General features: G+C 41.5%; 1 protein-coding gene across 1 annotated transcript in view; it reads right to left on the bottom strand.

Annotated features, from left to right (window-relative positions):
- LOC122813894 (zinc finger protein 436-like) overlaps positions 1 to 10,385 on the bottom strand; it is a 181,569-nt gene extending 171,184 nt beyond the window's left edge. The window contains exon 1 of the mRNA XM_044086436.1: positions 9,961 to 10,385. Within this exon, the coding sequence (XP_043942371.1) occupies positions 9,961 to 10,131 (171 nt within the window). The 5' untranslated portion in view covers positions 10,132 to 10,385. The remainder of the gene's footprint in view (positions 1 to 9,960) is intronic.
- Positions 10,386 to 19,447: the final 9,062 nt, after the last annotated feature.

The raw sequence follows: 19,447 nt of genomic DNA, 5'->3' as shown, positions 1-19,447 counted from the left end.
GACTTTGGAATCCGGCCGACCGAAGGGCTGCCTGAGGCAGGACAACCCATATGTGATGACTGCAGATGCATCCTTGAAGGAGATCTAGTAGACAGCTTAAAAACTGAATGGCTGAACATTTGTTGGATATTAAGCATGATAAACCCGCCAATGCTCTTAGTAGACATATACATGATCGTAAAGATCACAAGTTTAAGTTTTTAGTCATTTAACAGATAGTGAAAGATTTACAAGGAATAACCTTAGATATTCACTTGGATATTTGCGAGCTTAAGTGGCAGTTACAAATGAATGCAACCGAATATTCAGGAATTAAAGAAATGACAGCTATTTCATGTGTTTTAAAATTGGAAAACATTTTTGGTTAAACGTTGCTTTTATTCATTAACAAGATATTATATCATTTATTGAGATACATGCTATTTTTTTATCAGGCAATACATTTCCATTTTATTTATATATATATACATATATATATATATATATATATATATATATATATATATATTTGTGCGTTTTTAAATCTTGTGTGAATACTTAATTGACTATTTAATATGCTAATTGTGTTCTTATATATAGGCTGGGTGGGATAACTATTCTTTGTTCTGAGGAAGCCCTTGTAAGAAGGAGGAAAGCGCTCAACAGTGTGAATAAAGTGTGGATTTTTCCATTTGTGCAGAGTCCTGGGTTGTGTGCACCCACACACACACACCCACCCAGCAGCAGTAGTTTCACACACACACACACACACACACACACACACACACACACACACACACACACACACACACACAGCAGCAGTAGTTTCACACACACACACAGCAGCAGTAGTTTCACACACACACACACACCCAGCAGCAGTAGTTTCACACACACCCACAGCAGCAGTAGTTTCACACACACACACACCCAGCAGCAGTAGTTTCACACACACACCCCACCCAGCAGCAGTAGTTTCACACACACACACACACCCAGCAGCAGTAGTTTCACACACACACACACCCAGCAGCAGTAGTTTCACACACACACACACACACACACAGCAGCAGTAGTTTCACACACACACACACACAGCAGTAGTTTCACACACACACAGCAGTAGTTTCACACACACACAGCAGCAGTAGTTTCACACACACAGCAGCAGTAGTTTCACACACACACACACACACACACACACACACACACCCAGCAGCAGTAGTTTCACACACACACACACACACACACACACACACACACACACACACACCCAGCAGCAGTAGTTTCACACACACACACACACACACACACACACACACACACACACACACACACACACACACCCAGCAGCAGTAGTTTCACACACACACACACACACACACACACACACACACACACACACACACACACACACACAGCAGTAGTTTCACACACACACAGCAGCAGTAGTTTCACACACACACACACAGCAGCAGTAGTTTCACACACACACACACACACACACACACACACACAGTAGTTTCACACACACACACACACACACAGCAGCAGTAGTTTCACACACACACACACACACACACACACACCCAGCAGCAGTAGTTTCACACACACACACACACACACACACACACACACACACACACACACACACACACACACACACACACACACACAGCAGCAGTAGTTTCACACACACACACACACACACACACACACACACCCAGCAGTAGTTTCACACACACACACACACACACACACACAGTAGTTTCACACACACACACACACACACACACACACACACCCAGCAGTAGTTTCACACACACACACACACACACACACACCCAGCAGTAGTTTCACACACACACACACCCAGCAGTAGTTTCACACACACACACACACACACACACACACACACACACACACACACACACACCCAGCAGTAGTTTCACACACACACACACACACAGCAGCAGTAGTTTCACACACACACCCAGCAGCAGTAGTTTCACACACACACACACACACACACACACACACACACACACACAGCAGTAGTTTCACACACACACACCCAGCAGTAGTTTCACACACACACACACACACACACACACACACACACACACACACACACACACACACACACACAGCAGCAGTAGTTTCACACACACACACACACACACACACACACACACACACACACACACACACACACACCCAGCAGTAGTTTCACACACACACACACACACACACACACACACACACACACACACACACACACACACACACACACACAGCAGCAGTAGTTTCACACACACACACACACACACACACACACACACACACACACACACACACACACACACACACACACACCCAGCAGCAGTAGTTTCACACACACACACACACACACACAGCAGTAGTTTCACACACACACACACACACACACAGCAGTAGTTTCACACACACACACACACAGCAGCAGTAGTTTCACACACACACACACCCAGCAGCAGTAGTTTCACACACACACACACCACCCAGCAGCAGTAGTTTCACACACACATCCCTCCATCCACCCAGCAGCAGTAGTTGCCACACACATCCCTCCATCCACCCAGCAGCAGTAGTTGCCACACACATCCCTCCATCCACCCAGCAGCAGTAGTTTCACACACACACCCCCACCCAGCAGCAGTAGTTTCACACACACCCCCACCCAGCAGCAGTAGTTTCACACACACACACCACCCAGCAGCAGTAGTTTCACACACACACACACACACCCAGCAGCAGTAGTTTCACACACACACACACCCCCACCCAGCAGCAGTAGTTTCACACACACACCACCCAGCAGCAGTAGTTTCACACACACACCCCACCCAGCAGCAGTAGTTTCACACACACATCCCTCCATCCACCCAGCAGCAGTAGTTTCCACACACATCCCTCCATCCACCCAGCAGCAGTAGTTTCACACACACACACACACCCACCCAGCAGCAGTAGTTTCACACACACACACACACAGCAGCAGTAGTTTCACACACACACACACACAGCAGCAGTAGTTTCACACACACACACACACCCAGCAGCAGTAGTTTCACACACACCACCCAGCAGCAGTAGTTTCACACACACACACACCCACCCAGCAGCAGTAGTTTCACACACACATCCACCCAGCAGCAGTAGTTTCCACACACATCCACCCAGCAGCAGTAGTTTCCACACACATCCATCCATCCACCCAGCAGCAGTAGTTTCCACACACACCCACCCAGCAGCAGTAGTTTCCACACACACACACACACCCAGCAGCAGTAGTTTCCACACACACACACACACACACACACACACACACACACACACACACACACACACACACACACACCCTCAGCAGCAGTAGTTTCACAACCACCCCACCTCCCAGCAGTTTCAATGAGCAGCATCTCCTTAGCAGAAAACAAAACATAACTAGGAGACACATCTCCTTACAGGCAGAACTGTATACAGCAGCAAATACATATGAGAAGCATCTCCTCGGCGTAAAATGAGCAGCACAAACATAATACATGCAGAAATTCACATCCAAATGAGAAGCAAGCATCTCCTCCAGCAGTAACAGTAACAGACCCTCGGCATAAAATGAGCAACACTAACGGACAGCAGTAAAAGCATAATATTTATGGAAAATCAGCAATTCGGCATGCAAATGAGAAGCATCTCCTACAGCAGTAATGGTCCGGACCCTCAACATAAACATACAAATGAGCAGCATCTGCTTAGCAGCAAAAAAAAAAAACAAAACAAAAAAAAAAAAAAACATAATATTACATAGGTAGGTACTCGGCTATCTGCCCTAGAGCCTATTACATATGGATCAATCTCCTGCAGCTGTAACAGCATACACATTGCACACCTCATTACATGCACAACTCCATAATGGATCCTTGGCATTTCAGAAGAAAAATACAAATGAGCAGATGCTAAAGAAAAAGAAAACATAACATAATACAGCAGTAATGGGCCTACAGCTTACACACACACCTCCCTACATGCCGAACTACATAACGGAAATGGACCCTTGGCATTTTAGAAGATTGCAGCATCTCCTTAGAACCAAAAAATAAAAAAATACATACACAGATTGATCTCCTGCAGCACTAACGGCACACACACCTCCTTACATGTACAACTAGTACTATATAATGGACACTCGGCATTTCAGAATAAAAACATACTTGGGTGGGTGGATTGGAAGTTTTAGTTTATAGTGCAGTCAAACAGTAGTAAACACCCTCTCCAGCCCTCAGTCAAATTCCAACAGGCTGGCAGTCTGCTCACAAAGCTGACATCATCACGTGTGCCCCTGCATGTGATGACATCAGCAAAAAATGCACCAAAAAAACAATTAAAAAAAACCTGGGAAATTAAAGGGGCCACTCGGTAATTCGGGACACCCATTATTTTCACCTCAAACCCAGTAAATAAGAAGGAATTCGGTATGGTTGAGAGGTATGCCAGAGACATTATAAAATGGATGTGCAGGACAGGCATTGAGGCATAAGCTGATACCACCACCATCATGGCAAATATGACAGATGTATTGTTCAGCCTATGAGACAACATAGATGAGGGCATGCAATACCTGGATCAATTGATTAGCATGCTGAAGAAGCATGTAGACATCTTCACTGCTACCACAGGCTCATCTGCTAACATGCACTAGGACGATACCACTCATCTGCCTCCACTGTGGATATGTCCCACAGGACAGGTTGGTCACATTCATGTACTGCTTCTCCACCACACCACATGCCAGTGGTCAGCCATGGCCTCTTGTGCAGACATAGCCTACATGGAATGACCAAGCAGTCACTGTCATCAGTTCACCTTAATCCTTACTGACAGGTGTGGATGCCCATGCCACTCCTACAAGGGATGCACCCATAGCCAAAGGCATTCAAGTTGTGCATCAATACTGACATCCCGCAACACCTGTCACAGCTATACATGCACAGTTAAACAACATCTGCAGGTACTTTGTGAGCAGGAACCCATACTGAGAAAAGTACCTACTATATCTGTATACCATGACTCATCAGGAAGCATCACCCCCTTCCTGCAGATTACACCTATCTTACCACAATCACCTAGCCACATCACTTACTCCCCATTTCAGCAATGTGCCCACTATTGATACCTCTTAATCTGCCTCTCCCCACCTGTGCAAATGATGATAACTGTGCCCTACCATCACTGCGCCCTACCATCACTGCTGTGTTTCATTGGTAGGTATTATCTGCTGCACTGTACAGCATAATCTAGGTACAGTACTGCACACATCAGTTTTAATGCATGTTGAGTCTATTCTAGCCCACAGTTGTGGAGCAGACACCAAATATTTGCCAGTGCTACAATGTACTGCACCTGCCTCTGCCTCTCCTAGTCCTCCCTTACTGTTACTTTCTCCAACAGCTCATCAACCAGTGCTTCCTATAACACTGACTATGGTCAATCTGGCCCTCCAGTGGTAATCACCTGCTCTAACCGTCTGCATAATACCATGCTTTGCAATAGCTTGCAGACAGCAAATACCTTGTTGTGGTCCCCAAAGCATACTGCAGTGTGCTGATAAAAGAAACTAGGAAGTGATCCTTTGATAATTTGAGCATACACTCAATGATGTTGGTGTATGTGACACTGCAGAGTTCTATGGAATCTCAGCCATGCTTTGTAGATTGATTACTAATGTCATAAACCATGGCTGTAGGTGCATTCAGCATCATCAATATGATGTTCACAAGGGAAATCACCCCTCACATATAGCTAGTATTTGTCTGACGTGCCAGAAGTGGGAATTGTCTGGACGGCACTCACACACATTCTAAATAATACACCCTGAACATTACATAACACCTGGCAATTAATGCAGTGGCAACCTGACTGACATACCATTGCCATGTCGACTAGGTGGAGCTTTAATGGTGATGTGGGTGCAATCAGTGGCCCCCAAACCTTAAGTCAATGGGCTATTTCAAAGAATGGTGGTGCTTCTCTCCTCTTCAATCTGTGGGAACCACATATGCCCACCTCATGCTGTAGTATAACATCAATGAACTAATAATTGCCAGGCAGATGCCTGTGATATGCCCACTGTATCCCATGATGGCCACTGGAAGGCCTAGTAGCAAGGACAGACAAAGTTACCCACACCTTACTGCTGTCAGGAGCTGGTATCAAACACAACCTGTAAGATTCCAAATGATAATGGCACATGTCTACAAGCTCTCTCATGGTGTTTCTGTCCACAGCACAGCTTTTGATTATGTCCTTAAAGAGGTGGTGATGGTATGTTAGGAATGGTCAGATCAGTTTGTGACAAGGGAGCAATAAAGCATGCCATCAGTTACACACTGACTATAAGAATGGCACCCAAAATATACGGTCTCGCTAATGCAGGTGCTACTCCTAGCATCTTAGCATGGTCTTATTCTCTGTTCACCAAGAAACGATGGCATACAAATTTGCAAACTGACACACCATGTTGAGCAAGTTTTATACACTTCTGAATCACTCAGTCATGTTGTTCACTCTCATTTGCATTTCTAATTGGTCTTATTACCATAATGCTACTCATGTCCATATCATTATATGTTCATTTGCACACGATGTTGGCTACAGTATTTCACCAGGTAGCACAATGGTGCAGCCTGAGACTCTGATTTGGCCCACCCTGTACATCACCATGCAACACAAATTCAATTAACACATTACGCTGTTTATGAATCACAACTTAAATCATTACTTTTCTGTTTATATATTACAATGACACTGTACACTAAACTCTAAATACTCCAGATGAAGACTATTGCTTACTACTCATAAAATATAACTGTATACTTAGATGTGAAGTTGCTTTTAGTTTACATGCCTGTTTTTTCATAAAAAAAACTAAAAAAGAATGTTTACACTGAGGAAAACTGTTTCATGTGACAAGCAATGCCTTTTCTTCTACTAGCTAAGGTGGAAAACAGCCCCTTAGACACACAGGCCAACCCTTTATTCCAGGGTCTATATCACCATGTCGAATGGTGATATGTTCAAACGCATTATATTCGAAATGCAAAGTCCGAAAGTTTTAAAGTCCAAAGATTCAGAACACTGTTTTTTCTCAGGGAAAAAAATCGGTGGGCCGTCTTTGGGGCTTTGCTATTTCCTCCACTGTAGTGTGGTCTCGGAGTTGGTATATTTAAGTAGGGGGGGTGTCTCGGAGTTGGTATGTATATTTAAGTAGGGGGGTGTGTGTGGGGTGTCCCACTTAAGATTCTTTTAAAGTTGTTTCTTTTTTTTTTTTTTTAATGGATCAGCAATTTATTTTCCCAAGGAAAAAAATTGCTGTTCCATGGGTTCGAAGTTTAGGACTTTACAGTTCGAACATGAAACATTCAAACTTATCACCATTCAACATGGTGATATAAACCCTTTATTCCATACTACAGCTTAACTAAACATGCTGCATACATCTGTCAGGACACAAAGTGGAACTGCCATATTAATTAGATACTTCGGACAGAAGAGAGTTGTTAAGAGAAAAAGTTTTAAAAACATACTGTTATTTGTCTTTTTCCTGTTCTTGCAAAGTGAACATGTTATTTGTTGAGATATGCCTATCAAAGATGGGCCTCATCTGTGAAGAAAATGCAGCATTGCTTATGAACCTGAATGATATCTGTTTTCTGCATTTCAGAATAAAGAGATTTGGTTATAGCTCAGTGAAGCCTGGGATAAGGATGCACGGCCGAGTAAGAGTTAATTTACTGGGGCAGGCTGTGTGCCTGGAAATTTTGAGCTACCGTTGTTGAATTGAACATTTTGTACTTCTTGAACATTCTGTACTAGCTGTGGGTTTGAGGTAATTTGTGATAAACATGTTTTTCCTATATGTTTTTCATAGCCAACTGTCAACGGTCGGAAATGTAACAAAAAGTTGTTTTGCTTGCAGTATAAAAGTTGATGTCAGTAAACAAGTTGATCAGATCAGTCCAGACTGGACATCTTGGCCAACATGCTGTGTAATCTGGTTAGCTGCTAATAAAGGAAAATTCATCACCTGAGGCAGATGCGACTCGTTTGAATTTTTTTCTTCTGACAAGAGTCCTACAGGCAAAAATATTTGCAGAGTGTCTTTATACTTTACACAAGGCTCAGCTATAGAAACATAGATTATAGCACCAGATAAAGATAATTTATCCCACCTAATCTCTAGACTGGCATATCTGTTTAAACCAACAGCTTACTTTACATTTCTGATCACATCTAAGAGCTCATTTATGTTGGGACTCAAATTTTTAAACTTATTTACTGTTTGAATAGTGCTATTTTTTCAGTTACACTGTCCCAATCATTCATCACCTTTTCTGTGAAATAATACTCCCTCTTACTCCTCTGAACAAGGTGCATCTTCAGATGGTGTCCTCTTGTTCTGTGACATCTTTTGTTTTGTTTCTAATATGGCAACCACACGGAACCTATTACCACTTCTGTGGTGCTTAAGTGTTTTTTTCTACCTCCTTTGTTCAAGAATATATATATTTATATTTATTAAAGTTCATGGAGGTTCTCTGTGTAGGTCGTCTGGTGTAGACCATGCACCATTTTCTCATGTTTTACTAAATTACCTTAGGCATAATAACTTTTTGTTGTTTTACCATGCCTCTTTGTACAAGATTTAATAACTTTTTGTTTCTTTTACCATGCCTCTTTGTACACAGCCTAGTATTCCAACAGCCTTTTCTGGTGCTCCCCCTCATAGTGGCTGCATACCTTTAGTTAATCAGATAAGACAAACCCCTGGCCCCTTCCTCATTTGTTAATGCTAACACTTCCACACATGCAAGCATGTAGAGTGTGCATCTCCTTTCTGTTACAATGTCTTTAGTTATTCAGTGAGAGTAATGTATTAGATTTTTCTAGCATGAGTTACAGATGCAAACACATGTCACCTTAGAGATATTAGTAAACATAAAGGTTCTGTCACCAGAATGGCCACCTGAGCTTTTTCTCACTATCTGAGTGAACTTAAAATGTAGTGACATAACAGCAAACTTTTATTCTAGGACACGTATGCCCCTGTATTCTTATCAAGTGAAAACAGTGTGGCTCAATAACTGTCAAAGTTTACAAATATTTACAAATCTGCCTGTCATGATTTCCAAATCAGTCTCCCAGAATAAGGAAAACTGCATATTTTATGTCTTTATCAGTTTTATGTATGCAGAATGTTGATGCTTTTAACAAATAATACAATTTTTAAATAATTGCATGCCCTTGTGATCCTTGCTTAGAGCTTCATGTGAATACTTGACAAATATGCCTTTTTAAAACATAGACCATCTGGTCTAAGAATTTATTTTTTGACCTTGTAACGTTCAGTACCAGTATATACTATCTTACAGACATCCTTGTAAAGATTCATTCCCCCAGCATGAGAAGGTCAGAGCACACTCTATTAACATTCTGAAACCAGACTAAACATTGTATAACGTCATAACATTCCTTAACCCCTTCAGCACTTGAATCTTTCAGTACACTATAATTTGCTAATAAAGATGCGGATGTAAGGCACTTATACAAAACTACAACTTATGTGAAACTACATTTTGTATAATTATGCATCTATTTTACCTTTTGATTTTAACATAAACACATTATAAACATTTTATTTGACTCATTTGTAAAGAAACTGCATGTTAATATGCATTTTGTAAAAAAATAATCATGAGACATGACATTTTCTGTAACATAACCTACAGATGCTAATATCAAACCAAGTTTCTGCTTTGTGTCACAAAATGCTAATTTTTTTTATGAAAAAAATTCAGGCTAACAATTTTGGATGGTAATTCATTTGTCAGCTCACCCCCACAGTGGGAACCAATTATTTAATGTCTGTTATGAATCATCCCTTACCTTATACACAATGACTGCCTCATGCAGGAACACAAAATTGTGACCAGAATGTCTGGGAACACACAGGACACAAATGAATGTCTCCTCCTCCTGGCAGAACAACTCCAGTCTCCGTCTGTGCTCCCCACAGCACTGCTCTGTTCTCCCATTTGTAACGCACAGATTCCGCATCTCTTCTTCGTCTTTGCAGTCTGTTTCCTGCACTGAATGCCCCAGCTTCAGTTTCTAGGATCTCTGAACCATATTAACCAGCTTTCAATTCACTCTGGACCTTTTCAATGACAAAGTTTTGTTACACTGTATAAAATCCTATTAATGGAGGCCCTATGGAGCTGGTGTTTACAACAGAGTTTCAGACAAACTGCTACTTGAAACCCACAGACCGCAACCTACAAGCCATTCGAGCTTCATTTCCAGAGCACAGGAAGTGGAATGTGTTGTGAAGTGACCACCTCCATTTAAAGGGGCAATGCAAAATGTAGTTCAGATGTGTTATTTTTCTGAGATGGAATGTCAGTCTCTTACTCAGTTACTTTAACTTTAATGTTCATACCTGGCAAAGTATAACTTAAAAGTGTCAGAAGAAAAATTCAGAGGAGTCACATCTGCCTCAGGTGATGAAAAAGTTCTTTATTAGCAGCTAATCAGATTACACATCATGTTGGCCAAGATGATCTCCTCCTCTGGTCAACTTGTTTACTGACATCAACTTTTATACTGCAAGCAAACAACTTTTTGTTACATTTCTGACCGTTGACAGTTGGCTATGGAAAAACACCTGTGGTAAACATGTTTATCAAAAATGACCTCAAACCAACAGTTAGTGCAGAATGTTCAAGAAGCACAGAATGTTCAGTTCAACAATGGTAGCTCAAATTTTCCAGGACACACAGCCTGCTTCAGTAAATTAACTCTTACTCGGCCGTGCGTCCTTATCCCAGGCTTCACTAAGCTATAACCAAATCTCTTTATTCTGAAAAGCAGAAAACAGATATTATTCAGGTTTATAAGCAATGCTGCATTTTGTTCACAGATGAGGCCCATCTTTGATAGGCATATCCCAACAAATAACATGTTCACTTTGCAAGAAGAGGAAAAAGACAAATAACAGTATGTTTTTAAAACTTTTCTCTTAACATTTCCCTCCTGAAAACACTTTTATTTGTCTTTTTATTTCAGCAATATATGGTAAAAACAAGTTTTTCTTTGCATACATTACTTCATTGGCAAGACAAACTTTTAAACTTCAAAAACATTTGCAAAAAGTCACATTTCAATGTATTCACTTTCACCAGTCTGTTGCAATTGCTGGTACATCGTCTTCGTAACAGCAGTATCAACCAGACTTTGTAGAAGACCTCTGATACAGGGTATACAACAGCAACCACATACCACCACGATAGCCACAGCGACTCCAACGGACACCAAGAAACTGCTGATGAGATGACCCCATTTTCCAAACCACGCTTGTAGAAAGTCTGTAAAGGGATTATTTACCCCAGAGTTCTCTGCCAATTCTTCAGATAACATTTCCAAACCTTTCAAAGCTCGAGTGATACTTCCGCCAGGCGCAATGTTGTTTGGAATGTACGTACAACAGAAAGTCCCAAACATCCTGCAAACTCCTCCTTCTTTGGCGAGGAGCATATCCAACGCAATTCGATTCTGCCATGCCACCTGTGAAGTGGCCTCCAGTTGTTCAGCAATACCTTTTAATGCATCTTTGGTATAGTTCACAAAACGCTGCTGGTTATAGTAAATGTAGTTGATCCAGTCCACATTCTTATTAGGTTGAATCCAGACAAAGATGGATGTAAAACCAGCTGCTATTTGGTTTATTGCTTTGTATTCATCAGGTACGCCTCTTGGTATGCCAGTGTTATCGATGTAGACACCGTTATCGAAGGATTGCTTCGGTGCCTCTCTTTTTCTCCTACTCAACCACTTCGGCTTTATTTCAGGTTCTCTTACGAAATTGCTTGCTGGAACTGGGAAAATGTAGAATGGCAGAATTAACTTTGCAAGTGCACAAGTTCCCTTCCAGGGAATCGTAAGCCTTGATCTGAGTTTGTTGTCTCCACATAACCACCATACGTCTGCTAAACTATGAGTTTGGTTCTCCAGAAATGGATTCTCATTGTCACTCACAGTAACATTGCAATAGTTCTGTCCCATATTGCCATAATTCTTCCCTGTGCCATCTCTGGAAATGCACATATACGAACCTGGATAGGAAATCGCTGCAGGCGGTTTCTCAACTTTGCTTATGACTGGAAAACGCTGACTTTCATTTTTGCATTTATCTTCAGTTTTGTTGAAGAATAATTTCAATAGACAGATTAGGTTACCTTCATCTCGCATCAATGTGACTGTCGCTAGTTGCTGTTTACCTTCAGCACAAGAAATACAGTTCTCACGATGTGCTTCTCTGGTACTATATCTAACCCAAGACAACCATTCATTATGGTGTACGAATCCCGTCTCGAGTAACAATTGTACTTCTTCTGTGAAGGCAAAATCTGCTTTACTTGTAGCATTTTTAAGGCTTTGTACTTTAAGTTGGAGGGTTCCCAAAGGATCAGTTCCAATTGGAAGAGACACTCCGATTCCATAAACTCCTGAATCACTTTCTTGTAGTGGCACAATGGTTATAGTAATTACTTTGGTACCTTGGAAATGCGCAATTTTTATTCTTTGTTGCCTGCTTTTATCTTTCTCTGGTATCACTGCACCACTTGTTTCCCATCCATTCACATCTGTTGACCACCAAATATTTGACCAGGACGTACAGTCTCTATTGCACAAGTATTTTGCATGAGTCAAGAAATCATTATTGTTCCATTTAGAGCAGTCCAAGATTCCTTCACAAAGTTTCACCTTAAACACAGTAGTAACACCTGTTTGCGCTTGCAGCACCACCATTCCTTTTTCTCTTGCAACTGTTCCTTCTCGTATGGACATATTTACTTTCGCCACCAAAATCATCATCATGTAACAGTTCAAGTACCAGTTGAACATGACCATCCTCCCTAAGGACTACCTCGCACCGTTGGTTTCTTCACTGGGTTTGAGACAAACTAACCCCTATTGGGCTAATCCCCCTTTGTAGCCAGACTTTGCACTCAGAGGTCCGGTGGAGTTTGACCAATATCAATGGCAGAAGGAAAAGTCTTGTGTTTTTTACAGTGGGTGATATGAATCCATGAAGTCCTCTCAGTGATCTTTACAGCCATAGGTGTCGAGATAAGTACTTGGTTTGGGCCTTCCCACCTGGGGGATGACCAATTCTTTCTCTTCACAATTCGGATCCACACCCAGTCCCCGGGTGCCACGCTTAACAAGGTTTCATTTATGGAATCTGCAAAGGAGTCATTGGTTACAAGAGACTTGACATTTAGCAGCTTCTTCATATAATCCGCTAGATCCTCACCCCCCTCACGTTCCGCTGGCAACAATCCTTGCCACTGCGGGACGTAATATGGTCTCCCAAACAAAAGTTCAAATGGTGTAAGTCCTTTGTAGGAGGGTGAGATTCACATATACAGGAGTGCCAAAGGAAGGCACGCAGTCCATGATCTATGTGTTTCTGCCATCAGTTTGCGGACCTTATCCTTCAAGACACCATTGTGTCTTTCCACCAGTCCAGCTGACTGCGGATGGTAAGCACAATGGTACTTGAGATCAATTTGAAACACTTGACCCAACTTCTGAACAATCTGGTTAACAAAATGAGACCCATTATCACTGTAAATGCGTCTTGGTAAACCAAATCGGGGAATTATTTCTGTAGTCAAAAGTTTTGCTACTGTTTGTGCATTCGGGTGCTTTACTGGAAAAGCTTCTACCCATTTAGAAAAAGCATCAATAATGACTAAACAGAACCTTTTTCCCTCTGAAGGTGTCAATTCAATAAAGTCCATACAGAGTGTGTGGAATGGATATGGAGGGGTGGGGAATGCCTGCTGAGACTTTTTAACTCCCCCCTGAGCATGATACTTTGCACATAATAAACAAGATAAACAGAATTGCTTTGCATAAGTTGAAAACCCCTTACACCAAAACACCTTAGACACTATTTGAATCATTGTCTGTACTCCTACATGGGCAGGTCCATGGCTAACCAATGCCGCATACCTAAAAAGGTTTGAGGGTAATACCATTTTGCCATCTGATGCCATATACAACCCATCCTGTTGAGTGACACCATATTTTACCCAACGACATTTTTCCTTCTGTGTTGTCAATGTTTGCATTATTTTTAGTGTCTCTAAGTCTAAGAGGTGTCCGGGCTCTAAATCATTGTCATGTAAAAGTAAATCATTTTCTTGAGCTGCCTTTTTTGCAGCCATATCAGCAAGTGCATTTCCCCTGGAGACAGGATCTTTTCTGTTGGTATGTGCGGAACATTTATATATCGCTATCTGAAGTGGTAGTTACACTACATCTAACAACTGTAAAATTAAATCTCTGTGATTTATTGGTTTGCCTGTCACAGTAACCATTCCCCTATTCTTCCATTGTTGAGCGAAAACATGTACAGCGGAGAAAGCATATTGACTATCTGTATAAATTGTCACTTTTTTACCCTCCCCTAAGGTACAAGCTCGAGTCAAAGCCACCAACTCAGCTGCTTGTGCAGAATAAATGTTTGACAATCTTTTTGCCTCCAAAACTTCAGTTTCTGTGGTGACAGCATACCCTACTAGTGTTTTTCCTACAGTGTCCTTCTTTGCTGATCTGTCTACAAACAAAACGAGATCAGAATCTACCAATGGAATATCCGTTAAATCTGGTCGAGGAAGCACTTTGTCATGAATGCTCTCTAAACAAACGTGTGGAGTACCTCCTTCTGGAGTTGGCAAAAGTGTCGCCGGATTAATAGTAGTACATCTTGCTATGGTCATATGAGGCTGTGTCAGCAGTACTGTCATACATGACAAATGTCGACTAGGAGATAAAAATGTTAGCCTATCTTGCAAAAGTATAGTAGCTACTGAATGTGGAACCCACAATTGTAATGGGTGAAACAAAACTAATGATGCTGAGGCTTGTACTGCCATGGCGGCTGCCACTACAGCTTGAACACAATGCGGCAATGCCCTTGCAACAGGATCTAATCTGGAGGAGTAGAAAGCTATCGGTCTCTGTTTATCCCCATGTACTTGTACCAACACCGAAGTCATATATCCTCCTTTACAATCAACCATTTGTACAAACGGCTTAGAATAGTTCGGAAAACCCCAAACAGAGGATCCTGCTATCAATTGCTTAATTCTATTAAATGCCTGTATTGCCGTACTTGTCCAATGTATATTATTCTTAGCCGCCATGGGAGTATCATAGATCAGCACGGTCAATGGCCCTACTTCCTCAGCATAGTTAGGAATCCAACTTCTACAAAAATTAGTCACACCTAAAAAGGACATCATCTCCCGCTTAGTCGTAGGCATAGGTGCTTCAAGAATTGCTTGTTTTCTTTTGTTCTCCAATTGTCTACCTGCCTGTGAAATTAAATAACCCAAGTACTTTACTTGTGCTTTCCACAATTATAACTTCTCTTTATTTACTTTATGTCCTTGCCCAGCTAAAAAACTAAGAAGGGCAAGGGTATCCCTTTTACAACCTTCCTGCGTGGGTGAGGCCAACAAAATATCATCTACATACAACAGAACCTGGCTTCCCTCTGGGGGAACAAACTGAGCTAAATTCGCAGCCATTTCTTGTGCGAATATTGTCGGACTCTCACAATAACCCTGTGGCAATCTGGTGTATGTGTATCTTTTACCTTGAAAAGTGAATGCAAACCAAAATCTATTCTCCTTATGTAGTGGTATGGAGAAAAAAGCATTGCTGATATCTATAACAGAAAAATATCTGTTCTGAGGTAGTAAATCATTAAGTAATGTATAGGGGTCAGGGACCACCGGTGCTCTTGGGATCACAGCTGAATTAACTGCTTGTAAATCCTGAACCAACCTCCATGGCCCATCCGGTTTCTTTACAGGAAACAACGGAGTATTGCAGGGCGAATCTGGGCATTCAACAAGAATTCCTACCTGTTTTAGCTGCTCAATGACTGGCTTAATTCCTTCCTCTGCTTGTTTACTTAGCGGGTATTGGTGCTTATGAGGTCTAAAACCTGACTTTGGAGTTATACAAACTTCACCTGCTGTTTTCATCAGTCCTACATCCCCTTTACCTTTTGACCATAAATCTACAGGCAAGGCACTTAACGCACTATCTTCCTCTTGAGTTAGAAGGATTTGTCATGCCATTTCTGTTTTGTCATCCCTGAGGTGCACACTTGGTTGTGCCCAAGTCACCCAATTTAATCTTTGTACCTGGATCTGTTGATCCTTCAACTGACTTTCGGACATTGTGTCCCAATTCTTTACCTTTTTCGCCAAATCTACCCAATGTGTCCCCACCGCTTTAGTTATTGAAATATGTGGGCTATAACCTGAGTGATATAAAGAACTCATTTCCTTGGTCAAAGTACAGGTCACTACTGTATTACCTTGCGTATCCCAAAACATATAATTCAAAATTATCCTTGCACATTTGTGCTTAAAGAATTCTTTTTCAAATTCTTTATCCAGACCAGGGGCCTTTCTATAGAACATTGTACAATGTAAGTGTGCCGCAACCTGCGGTGACACGCTTCTAGATTTACTTAAAGCTAGGTTGATCAAATCTGTATCAACCCTCCCCGGGCCATTTGAAATCAAGTCCTGGATATACCAGTAAAACAAGTCTTGTACTCCCTGTACCACCAAGCCATCCGTTAACCTTTTCGCCTCAATGCCTTTAGGTGTGGGAATTGCTGCTATTCCAAACAAATGCATCAAATCTCTTCCCAGCAAATTAACTGGACAAACTTTCGATATAATTACCCTACACCTAGCAGTTTGGTTTGTTTGTGGATCTGTGAACAATAGAGGATGAGACAGTGGTTCCTTATAGATTTTCCCTTTTGCCGCTTTCACAAGGACAAACTCATCTGTTTCGCAGTTCGGAGGCAGAACTGCTGGACCCAAAAGTGTACGCGATGCACCTGAATCACATAGAAACTACACTTTCTGTCCCTCAAACAAAAACTCTATCATGGGTTTTTGATCTAGATACATAACAATACCCAAATTTGCCAGGTTTATGACTTCACAGTCAAAATCCCGCCCTTCCTTATGAGTGTTCTGACATTCATCGCAGAGAGTGTCTGCCTCATCATCATCACAATCATTCTCACTTTCTTCTTCTCTACAATAATCACAATAATAATTTGGCGCCTTCCTTTACTATCATATAGTCATGCGGAGCCCTTGTTCATAAGCTGTGGGGGATGTTGCCACTCTTCACAGTTGGCAGTGAAGTGCCCACGTCTACCGCATTTAAAACATTCTCCACGTTTTAACCTTCCCTCATATTCCTCTGAATGTCCACCCAGTTCATTTAACGTGTCCCATTTCGGGCCCCCACATTTTTGTACGCCACCACGGTGCCCTTGCCCCCTTTGGTCCTGTACCAAGAATATACCACCATCATCCCCTACTGCTAACACTTGTACTTTCTTTTTCTTTTTTAAATTGAAATGTCGCTCAGCATGCCATGCATATTCAAAAAAAGGTTGCAGTCTACATGTTCTATGATCTACCATATGCTTAGTTATAAAGCTACTTATCAGAGCCTTACAACCTTTAAGAAAAGCATTTTTCAATTGCTGTTCATACGGATTATCATTGGTCTGATCCTGCGGAATCATCATTCCACAATGGTTATTGAACACTTCTGTCAATCTTACAATATAGTGATCTACAGATTCATCATAATTTTGGATGCACTGATTTATTACTGTCCAATCTGCTCTTGGACGCCACTTATCAGAAATTCTCTTCAACAGATCAGTGACTCGCATGTCTAACACCCCAGAATTATGCTTTAATGTAGTGCCGTCATCTGCCTTACATGTCCAAGCACCACAAACTAAATGCCAATCTGGACCCAGGATTTGTTGCACTACTTGTTCTACTTCTAAACCATTTAGATGATAACTTAAATGCATACCAACTATGTCCTCAGAAAACTTTTGGAAATTAACCTTGGGATGAGGAATACCATCTGTAGCTCGTTTTATATTCTCTCTAGCCCAGGGACGATAAACTAAAATAGTTGGCTCTTGTCCAACATCCCCTGCTTGTGGGTTTGCAACTTGTATTAAGGGAAGAGCTTCTGAGTAGTCAGAAAGTGTAATGGCCCAACGTCCTTGCCCTGCTGGTCCTGACCTTAACTGCATAGGTTGGTCTACCTGTTGCAAAGCAACCTTGGGTACTACGGGAATTTGCGGGTAAATTGGAGGGGTCACAACACTTCCTTGAGCAGCCAATAACCCACCCTGCTGTACAGATCCCACATCTTCAGACTGATATTGAGAGGTTGCGCTGGTACGGCAGCAGCAATTTCACCATACGGTGGGGCAGTTGCCTGCCTTTGTACCGCACAAACTGTATGCTCATCCTCCTTATCTAAAAATAAAGCTACTTTTCCACTTGGCACCAGTGATCCCTTTTGATTTATTTTTTCTTTTTCCTGGCACTGTTTTTCTTTTATAGCTCGTTTATTTGCTTCTTCTAACCATTTTTGTGCTTGGGGAAATCCCAATTGTCTTTGCTTCTTAGTTCTAGTTCCCGCATCTCTTTTCAAATGTCTAACCAATTTTGCACAGGAATTCTTATTCAGTGTACCATAAAAATCATATTTCAACTTTCACTTTTTCAAAAAGTTAACATTATTTTTGTTTAAACCTTTCATATACTTAGCATCAACATTTAAACAGACATCACTCTCACACTTGCAGCAACTCGAACCCATGTTTCCCCTAGATTTCTTACTTTAGGACTGTATCAAAGTTATTTTACAGGGCTTATTATAAAATGGGGCTATCTTAACAGGTGATCCTAACAAAATAATCTTAACAAGTAATCCTACCCACCCTTAACTAAAAATAAAACCCTTGTCGACAAGGTTAAATTAAATTAAAAGAACATTTAGTTTTCATCCTACCTGAACCAGATGAGACTCTGTTTCCCCTTTTCATTTGGAAACTGTCCCTCAGATAGGGATCAGAGAGCGGCCGGCCTCCTTTCAATGACAAATCAGTCGGAGGGCTTTCAGTCGAGGGAATCTTAAGATGAGAAACCCTCACCTGCATAGGTTTTTCGGTCTCTCTGTCGGTTTGATCTGTATCTTCATAGAGGTTTCCGGTCCAAAGGACCAAAATGTCAGAAGAAAAATTCAAACGAGTCACATCTGCCTCAGGTGATGAAAAAGTTCTTTATTAGCAGCTAACCAGATTACACATCATGTTGGCCAAGATGATCTCCTCCTCTGGTCAACTTGTTTACTGACATCAACTTTTATACTGCAAGCAAAACAACTTTTTGTTACATTTCTGACCGTTGACAGTTGGCTATGGAAAAACACCTGTGGTAAA

The sequence above is a fragment of the Protopterus annectens genome, chromosome 10.part0 (genome assembly GCF_019279795.1).
Source record: "Protopterus annectens isolate FY-2018-M chromosome 10.part0, PAN1.0, whole genome shotgun sequence".
NCBI classification, from domain to species: domain Eukaryota; kingdom Metazoa; phylum Chordata; order Ceratodontiformes; family Protopteridae; genus Protopterus; species Protopterus annectens.
This window is presented reverse-complemented; position numbering and strand designations above follow the sequence as displayed.